This window comes from Primulina huaijiensis, chromosome 8 (assembly GCF_012295235.1).
Source record: "Primulina huaijiensis isolate GDHJ02 chromosome 8, ASM1229523v2, whole genome shotgun sequence".
Taxonomy (NCBI): domain Eukaryota; kingdom Viridiplantae; phylum Streptophyta; class Magnoliopsida; order Lamiales; family Gesneriaceae; genus Primulina; species Primulina huaijiensis.
This window is the reverse complement of record NC_133313.1, coordinates 1,223,845-1,233,724: the sequence shown is the minus strand read 5'-3', so window position 1 is coordinate 1,233,724 and position 9,880 is coordinate 1,223,845. Positions and strand designations below refer to the sequence as shown.

The window sequence follows — 9,880 nt, the reverse complement described above, 5'->3', positions numbered from 1 at the left end:
AATGAAGGTTAATCAAGAGAGCATGAGTTATAGAATCTTCTAGGTCTTCAATGATGACAAGGCCACTTAATCAAAATAGAATAAAAAAAATAGTATTATCAATATCCTACATCAGCTTTTCACCAAAATGTTTTATAAAAAACTTTTCAACGAAGTGTTGAGTATTTCATAAATTTGAGAAGTCCTCGTGTTCATACATTAATATTTTGTGATTGACTTCCCATTCGAGTTCATACCCTAACTTTGATGCTCTCATTGATAATTCACGCTGTAAAAACACGAAAATCTCGTAACAGTCTGACAAACCGGACAAATCGATGATAGGAAAGGACTATCATCGAGTTAGTATTGATAATATATCAACAACATTTATGCTTGAGAGATTTATCTCACATAAACAATAGGATATTTTTTAATGTGGGCTCTAGTATTCATAAGTGATAAATTATATATGAACTAATGTATCAAAGAAAGGTGAAAAATGTAAATTCATTTGTTGATATTTTTTTTATAAAAAAAACAAGGAAATAAATTTGATATAAGGTTTAGGCTATAAAAGTGGGGGACAAACATTATTATAAGCATATACAAAAAGAGCCTCCACAATGAAGAGTCATGAACCTCGTTCAAGCTCTTCTTGTGCAGCCTGCAAATACTTGAAGAGAAGGTGTAGCCCTAATTGTCAATTCGCCCCATATTTTCGCTCCGACGAGCCTAAGAAGTTCGCCAAGGTACACAAAGTTTTCGGGGCGAGCAACGTTAGCAAGATCCTCAATGAAGTGCCGGAGGATCAGCGAGAGGACACCGTGAATTCTCTTGCCTACGAGGCGGAAGTGAGATTGAGAGACCCGATATACGGTTGCATTGGAGCCATAGTCTCGTTGCAACGAAAGATGGCTGAGCTGCAACATGATCTGATCGTGGCTCGAGCTCGACTCGCTTGCTACTATGTTGAACAACAAAGTAGTACATTTTTAGATGACGAGCATGCTAGTTTGCCTCCATGTTTCGATTTCCCGGAGTCGAATTTCGGCATGATGGAAACCTTCAACCATAGTTCTATGCCCGTTGATCAATTTAGCCAATTTCAATTCCCTTAATGATAATATATGATGCTGATCATATTCAATATGTGTGTTATTTGGGTTTTATTAATAATGTAAATTTAGGATGTTTTATATATTTATGCGCATGTATGGATGGAATTTGATTTTCAAATTTAAAATCAACAATATTTAATAAGTTACGTTCCTCCTCATTTTTTTTTAATATTTCTTTTTGGGCATGTAACTCTTGAAATTCATAATAGTTTTTTAAATAATCTATAATTTACTCAACATTTTAAATTTATAAATGAAATAAACTTTAAATATGCTATTTGTGGAATATAAGGTTAGAAACCCATATTTTCCTCTTTTTTTTCTTGTTGTCTACACAAAAAATCTTGTGAGACGGTCTCACGAGTTAATTTTGTGAAACAGATATTCTATATGGGTCACCCACGAAAAAGTATTACTTTCAAATATATTAATTTTTATTGTAAATATGGACATGATTGATTCGTCTCACGAATAAAGATCCGTGAAACTGTTTTATGAAGGACCTACTCTTTTGTATATCATACATGTACATTTGAAAAGGTGAGAAAGGAATTCACTACGATATTTTTAATGTATTTGAAGATATTTTAATCCATACCCACTATATAAATTTCAAGTAAATTAATGAATTAATTTTCCTACATATTTTCCAAGTTGTACATTTAATGCATACAGCACAAGGGGATCCAAGAACCTCATCTTTGTGGTACAAAACAAAAATTTCATTTCAAATCAAATCAACTCAAAAGAAAGCTTTATCGTATAACTATTTAAGGGTCCCTACATAGGGATGTTTTGCCTTTCATTTTTTCTCCATCAAATTAAAGGTCATCTCTAAAGATAAAATTATATTTATATTCCTAATTAATTAATTTCCTCTTCCTTTTTTTTAATCACCATCAAATTAAAATTAATTGTTTTAGCTAATTTAGTACCCGTTTTCATTTTGTTGGAAATTAAGTTCGAGCTTTTAGAAAATAGTCCAACTGTAATATTTTTATTTCAACGTATCATCTCACAAGTAAGAGATCGGGGATATATAATATACTCAAAACTGATAAATAAATACATATATATACATTTATTTTGCTTTTATGTTTTTTTAAAAAAATATTTTTTATCATGGTTCGGAAGTAAGCATTATGGGGTTGATTCCATCCTACATGTAGGGGCACTACCCCATGATAGAATCAAGGGCCCAAATTTAGCCATACATACATGAGGTCCACTAATTTTTTTAAAATCACATATGTGTGTGAATCTTGTCCATCCAAACCATGTGGAGCCAGTGCCCCACATGTAGCATCGAAATTACCGCATTATGGAGTCGGTGAAACTTTCAGATAAATTAAACTTTTTAGTGGCTTCAGCAAAGCTATATGTAGCCAGATATTTTGCTCAAACAAATGCTGTAAGACCATCTCCAATGGTAGCACCACACCAACACCAATGTGATGCAATAAAAATGCTCCAACCCAACTCCATAATTCAAACTACATTGCTGCGCCACAAAATTTTACCTTTTTTTTTAAAAAAAAATTAGTTTTAAATTTTTTTTAGTGTAATTTAATTATTTTATATTTCAATTAAATAATAAAATTATAATTTTTAAATTTGTTTTAATTTTATATAAATATTAAATTAATTTTTTAAAAATTTTGAAATATTAATTATAAAAAAAATTCAATATTTTAATTTTAAATTACATTACTACAAAAATAAAATTTTAATAAAAAAAATCAAATTAAATTACTAAGGCATTAAAAAGAGTACAAATTACGGAATACAAACAACAAATATCACAAAACAACATTGATAAACAATAAAATCACAAAACATAAAAATATATGGCAAAAACTTGTGTGAGACGGTCTCACGGGTCGTATTTGTGAGACGGATATCTTATTTGGGTCATCCATGAAAAAGTATTACTTTTTATGCTAAGAGTATTACTTTTTATTGTGAATATGGATAGGGTTGACCCGTCTAACAGATTAAGATCCGTGAGACGGTCTCACATGAGATCCACTCAAAATATATTTTAGTAATTAGGTAAATCGGACCCACCCCGATCCTCCAATATCTTCGAAATAAAATCAAAAGTTGTCATTATCAGCTTCAAGTCTTTTTCGCAAAATTTTTTGTTAAATTTTAGTGTACTCAAGCAGATTTGAATCAGTGATTTTGATTAAATCTTTGTATAAAATTTTATATTCCCTTTGTTTCTTTTCTTGTTCATGTATAATTTTTTGAATATCATAGTTTTGTTGCCTTTCGACGACTCCATGTTTCAAAACATTCAAAAGCCCACGATGTTGTTCTTCCATCGTACGTTGAATTTGAGAAATGTCTTCGTCTCTTTTCTTCTTTAATTTGGATTTTTTCACTACAATTGGTCTTTCAAAACCGTCACCAAAAACAGTTATTAATAAATAGTTATTAGAAAATAGAAATATTAATATTGAAATAAAAAAGAATATCATAAGAATATTTGGTTGTAGAGCGAAATATAGTGCAATAGGTCAGAAGGTAAGCATTTTTTTATGCAATAAATTCTTACAACATGAACACATTATTATATGTCCCAATATAGACAACCTTGAACAGAGTCAGTATTTACCTATTGTGTAAGCTAAACATAGCATATCAAAATTGTAATATTGCTACAGAGAAACAGATGTGTTTCAAGCATATCTATCTAAGAAAATAAATAAAAGTTGGTTATACCACAAATCATTGACAAGCTCAACCAAAAATAATCACTCAAAAGAAAAAAGTGCTCAAAGAAAAGAGCTTTACATTACATTACAACTTGAAAACACTTAAAACGCATGGTTGACTACTGAAACTCAATTAGGAATTACATCTAAGATATAACTACACATTTCAATAAATACAAAATAGATTATAAACTTTGGAAAAAAATTCACTTGAATCCGCCAAGTTTCAAAACTGATCTGAGGGGAAGGGACGAATATCAGCAGATTTCATCTTCCATATCTTGACTGATGCAGTGATAGTTGCTGCTGTAGCATTGTTGAACAAGAAAACTCGTGCTGCTTCATTAATCGCTTTCGTAGGATATAGTCTTGAGGTAATCACTGTTCTTCCTCCTTGAGCAAAACTCTCCACGATGGAGTGATCGACCTGAAGACGTATTTTCGTTAGTTCCTTGGATTTAAATAGAGAAACGAGGGTAGTAGTACGATCGAGCACATACCAATGATCTCATGGAGAATTTTTCACCATCAAGAACCGGTACTTTGCTTCCATAGACTATTTTATCAACATCGTGTGAAACAGATGATCTAAACAGAACGTTGATCATGGTCAGTAAATGTGGTAAGGAATCGCGAATCGTTCATTTGTGTTAACACTAGGCGTAGATAACTAACCTCAACTCATCAGCGCAAAAATGAGTCTCCAGCTTCCCATTAGTTCCTTCGGTAACATAGAAATAGATAGGTGTTAGTTCTGATAGCTTATCGTCTGCAAGAACCACGATCCCGAATGGTCCTAGCGTCCCCCGGTTAGCAGCACCACCACTTGTGGGGCAGTCATAGCTAACATCAGCTCCGTTCATAATTTCTAAAGTCTTATTGTTGATTTCAAATGTGGCAACAATGTCCAACTGCAACATATCCAAACCGTTTTCCGGTAAGTTCTATAGTTTTGGGAATGCATATATGTTGTAACACAATTCCTTGATCACTAGGACATTGTACAAACCTGTGATCCCGAGTCAATCTCGAGTGGCGTGATCGATCCCGGACCAAGATTCACGTCGTTGAACTCAACACTGTCCGATCTCAAGCTTTCGACTTCTTTAACTGGCCACTGAAGTATGTTGCTTCCTGTCTTTTTGTCAAATACTACGGTCCTTGGAACAGACTAAGATAACAAAAAAGCATATGATTCGAGATGGAAAATGTGTAAAAATAAAACATTTTAAAAAAGATTGAATGCTAAATGCATGTTACCTGAAGACAGGCCCAACCTTTCAAAATATCAAGATCTTCAGCATCAGTTTCTCTAATCCATCCCCACAATATTCTTCTCTCTTTGTTTTGGTCAAAAAATGTCTTTGAGGCATAATATTTACCATAATCATATCTTAACCCAATACCCACATCCAATTCCGGGTCATCGGGTATCCACTTGTTCTTCAACGGATCATAGGTTCCAAGCGCATAATAATCATTCTTGTCATCGTCCAAACTAGCTTTCATTACATGCTTCACACCCGGCCCGTTAGCTGACGTGTCCAGACCATTTGTCTCAGTTGTTGAAATCGGGTAAAAGTCGATGCACTCCCACATACCGGTACCAGGGACTTGATGCAAGTAACCACTCAACAACTCATAGTTTTTGAAGTCTTTTGTCTCAAAAACAATTGAAATACCCGTTTTGTTTCTCATCGACCCAATCGTGATCCGCCACTTTTCGTTATCCGGGCTAAGCCAGGCAGTGCTTGGGTCCCTAAAGTCCTTCAAACCAATCCCTGGTGGAGGGACAAGCACCGGGTTAGCCGAGTCCTTGATCCATCCAAGAAGTAGAGGATCTGATAAGTTGGCAGGGTATGCAAGACACTGCACCTGCACGAGGTCGTACGTGTCTCCGGTGTACAAGATTACGATCTGACCATCAGGTAGGATCGTGGCTGACCCGGTCCATACTCCGTTTATATCATACCACTGATCAGGGACCATTGCAAATGGTAGGTGCAACCAGTGAATTAGGTCCCTTGATACTGCATGGCCCCATGTGATATTGCCCCAAATAGCTGCGTCCGGGTTGTATTGGTAGAACAAGTGGTACCATCCTTTGTAGAATAGTGGACCTGTCATGCGAAAACAATATGTCACATTATGTAATTACAAGACATGGCTTCCTATAACCCATGAACAAATTTAAGTTTACTATTCCTGCAGGGCTGGACCAGAGGCGAGCGAGGCCGAAGATATGCTCTCTTCAAACTCAATTTCGAAGGACACCGCCGAAAATTTTAATCTTTAGCTAAATATGATAACTGGGCATTGAACCAATATAACATAGCACTAAAAGAAAGAAGTTTCTACGAGTTAAAAGTTGATCGGAGACTTATCCTGCTCAACTATGCCACAAAATTATAAAATAGATTGTAAATGTGATCATCAATTGATCACAAAAAAATGGTTCCATTTCTTCTTTATTATGTATCAAGATCTTTTATTTATATAGATACTCCACGGATTTAATTTAATTTTTGTCGAGATTAGAACTTGGGCTTAACTTCATCCCTAAAGATAGTTCAATGAGGAGGATTGTCTAAATACATATATATATAACTCGCGATAACTTAATATAGCCGACGTGAGATATCTAACACACCCACCCACCTCTAAGAATGAACAACTGGAGCATGAAGTTTACAAGACATCAGCGGGTGATTCATAAGACAGTTCAACACATAACGATGAGTCTGGTATCTGATACTATTTTGAGATTAGGATTTTGGTCTAACTCCACCTCAAAAGTTAACTCAAATGAGGAGAATTGTCCAAGTCCATATATATCACTCTCAATACTCAATCCAACAGATATGATAAATTTAACAGACACATCTCACGTCCAAGAATGAATAATTGAAACGTAGAGTTTACATGACATTAGAGTGTGACTCATAAGATAGTCCAACACATATCTATTCATTGATATATATATATATATATAGATCCTAAAGATGCCTTGATGCTAAAGGACAATAATAATTGTAGAAGTGCGCCTCAACAATTTATCCAACAATAATGCAAATCAACGTCAATCCCTCATTTGTGGCCCAATTCATGACACAATTGAAATTGTAACAGTATTTTGAATATCAGATATAAATTGACAAAGATTTTTTCCTGTAAAATCGGAGTCGATGAGTTACAAATCAACTTCCACTCTTTAAATAAATAGCCAAAATTGGACCAAATTAGAAATAAAAATAAAATAAAATCAAAATCGGCACATAAAAACTGCTTGTTGAAAATAAAATCTATACCACATATATGATTATATAGTCATAATACAATTAATATTATTGAAATTATAACAGTTTTATCATTATCGAATTCGAGATTAAAATTAAAATAAAGTTTCTAGAAATTGAGTCATTAAGTCGTAGTAACTCATTTTCCATTTCGACAAATAAATAGCCAAAATCCGACCGAATATCAGAATAGAAAAAATACTTATAATTAGAAACATATATTGATATTGAAAAAAAAATACATATATTGATGTTCTATACATATTTTCTCATGATTTTATTTTATTACGTCTTTAATTATAACTAGTCATTTTCAATCTACAATTAAAATTCAGATGCCTATAAAGTATAAAACTATATTTTAAAGAATTCAAAAGTCTTCATTTTAAAAAAATAAATAAAATGAGAGGCCTACGTTATTGCACTAAAACGTGTGGTTTTATTACTTGGACGTGTCGCAAATTAACTGACCAACCAGTCAATTTTAAGAATTATCCAAGTCATAGATTTAAATAATAATTAAATATTTGCAACTTCTTTATCAATAAGATATGGATATAGACTAACTAGGGTTAAATATATGGATAAAATTAGCTTCCAATCTAACTGGATTATTACTGTATAATCTATATCACTTTGTATTATTTTGTACTTTCATAATATATGGATTTTTTTATCCTAGTGCAGTGTATCAGTTAAAAAAAAGCTTTTCAACTTCAAAAAAACTTATTAGAAATGGTCTTAAAAGTTAATTTTATAAAATTGATCTCCAATCTCGATCGATTCATGAAAAAATATTATATTTTATGGTAAAAATATTACTTTTAATTTTAACTATGAATCAGATTGACTGTCTAATGAAAATAACTATGAATCAGATTGACTGTCTAATGAAAATACACATGTCTGACTATCTCACAAAAACATGTTCTTTCAGCTTTAAACTTCCCAAAAGTAGGCAAATAAATAAATTAGATTTCATCAGTTTCGAACAAAAAATTAATTTTATTTGTGTACTTTTCATGATAATCATCGTTACTTTTTACAAATTTTAAAAGTTGGACAGCAGAGTTTAGGCTTGTGTTTAGACAGATGGATATAAATTTGATTTCAAAATGGAATTTAAATCAATCTAATTTTGAGGGTATTTAAAATGAAGAAAATTGATAATAAATGTTTCCAAATTAATAGAATGTGAATTTGGAATTTATTTAAATTAGAGTTATATCCACAAAAATTAAATAGAATCCAAATCATGAATTTAAATCCGTGATTTCAAACAGACAAAGTTTCTTGCAATAACTTTGTTTAATAAACAAAACAAGTCGAAGAAATTGAATTAAATAAGATTAAGTTTTCTTGCAATAACTTACCATCAGGATCTGCCGGAGGAACCACCAGATTCGTCAGAAGAATTAGCCAGAAAGATCGTCACAACCAAAAAAAAAATGAATACTTGAATTAGAATCATATGCTTTTGATTTTTATTTTTTAATTTATTTAAAAAATAAAAAAAAGAGAGTAGACGTACCATTCATCCAATTCTTCTCTGGTTGAAAATGGTAAGCTGTCGTCTGCCAAGACAGCATCTCATTAGTCCACGGAAAAGTCAAGCCGCCGCCGACCCGCCGGTAACCCTTCTCCGACACCCCTTGAACAAGTCCTCTTGAAGGCGGCTCCGTCCGAGAACTCTCCGGAAAGAAATCAGCAGCTGAAGTTGAAGACTTAGTTTCTAAACCAGTACCCTTGGTCAAGAGAATTATGGATAACAAAAGGAAAGGTGTGAACAGAATAGAAAGCAAGAGATTCTTGGATCTCCGGTTAACCGCGGCGGCGGAGGAGGAGGAATGGGGGCTGGCGGGGATGGGAGCGTAGGAGGTGGCGCGTTCGAGATCATAAGGCGAGGCCATTGGTGGCATACCGGTGCAAAATGACCAATTGGAAGTTGGAATACAATTTCTACATTATTTTATATGTGGGTAGCTCAAAGGGTCATGGTTGGCAGACAGTTATTTTGTTGAGTTGGAATTTTGTCAGATAATATTAATAATGAATACAAGATTTAAGAAGGAAAATTTAGAGAATTGTCTAAATTGAAATTAATTTATATAAAAAATTTATATTTATTTTTTTAGAATTAGATATTTATATTTTAAAATATGAATATAATTGGATATATAAAAAATGTATTCATAAAAATATTCTTTAATTTTTCCTATGTGAGTTGAAATTTTGTCGTAAAAAATTGGATGATAGGTCGTACACATTTTTAAAATGACGGTAATTTTTTTTTTTAAATCTTATAATTTTTTAGAAATTAAACATGACCATTATTGTATCCTTTCAAAATTGTGAAACAAATACATAATTACCACCTTTGACTAATCCTCATCAAATCAAGGTGAAGCACTTAGTAGTACTACGAAGGCTTAGAGCGGGATTGTGAATTTTTTGAGCCCGCTCGAAAAAAATATTTGAATCGTAATAAAAATTATTGAATTCAAGTCGAATCCGAAGATGTTGAATTTTTTTTCCTAAAATTTAGAAGTACTATAAAGGAATTGAGCCAGATTGCAAATTTTTTGAGTGCGTTCGAAAAATATTTAATTCGTATTCGAATTTATCGAATTCAAGTCGAATTTGAAGATGTTGAAATTTTTTCTAAAATTTAGAATAAAAATTAAATTAATGTTCGGTTATAACAACTGATTTCTTGTCGTTAGACTGTCTTGATGGTTGTTTGGTTGTGTAGGCTATCCTACTA

General features: G+C 32.6%; 2 protein-coding genes across 3 annotated transcripts; one reads left to right on the top strand and one right to left on the bottom strand.

The window, feature by feature from the left end:
* The first annotated feature begins 566 nt into the window (after positions 1–566).
* LOC140982299 (LOB domain-containing protein 21-like) lies at positions 567–1,240 on the top strand. The gene has a single exon (XM_073448768.1). The coding sequence runs from the start codon at positions 606–608 to the stop codon at positions 1,098–1,100; it is 495 nt and encodes a 164-aa protein (XP_073304869.1). The 5' UTR covers positions 567–605; the 3' UTR covers positions 1,101–1,240.
* A 2,529-nt stretch (positions 1,241–3,769) lies between these two features.
* Positions 3,770–9,115, bottom strand: LOC140982297 (beta-fructofuranosidase, soluble isoenzyme I-like). Of its 2 annotated transcripts, XM_073448764.1 has the most exons (7): positions 8,648–9,115; positions 8,490–8,498; positions 5,081–5,940; positions 4,830–4,991; positions 4,496–4,731; positions 4,321–4,408; positions 3,770–4,247 (listed from the first exon to the last, which is right to left on the bottom strand). In XM_073448764.1, exons 1-7 carry the CDS (start codon positions 9,033–9,035, stop codon positions 4,047–4,049), a joined length of 1,944 nt encoding a protein of 647 aa, XP_073304865.1. In that variant the 5' UTR covers positions 9,036–9,115; the 3' UTR covers positions 3,770–4,046. The 2 variants fall into 2 exon arrangements, with proteins under 2 accessions (XP_073304865.1, XP_073304867.1); XM_073448766.1 differs by lacking the exon at positions 8,490–8,498.
* Positions 9,116–9,880: the final 765 nt, after the last annotated feature.

Coding starts and splice junctions, on each gene's coding strand:
- LOC140982299 (XM_073448768.1), top strand. CDS start 606: ATGAAGAGTCATGAACCTCGTTCAAGCTCTTCTTGTGCAGCCTGCAAA.
- LOC140982297 (XM_073448764.1), bottom strand. CDS start 9,035: ATGCCACCAATGGCCTCGCCTTATGATCTCGAACGCGCCACCTCCTAC. Junction 4,992..5,080: donor AAGGTTGGGCCTGTCTTCAG/GTAACATGCATT, acceptor TTGTTATCTTAG/TCTGTTCCAAGGACCGTAGT. Junction 4,248..4,320: donor AATTCTCCATGAGATCATTG/GTATGTGCTCGA, acceptor ATACGTCTTCAG/GTCGATCACTCCATCGTGGA.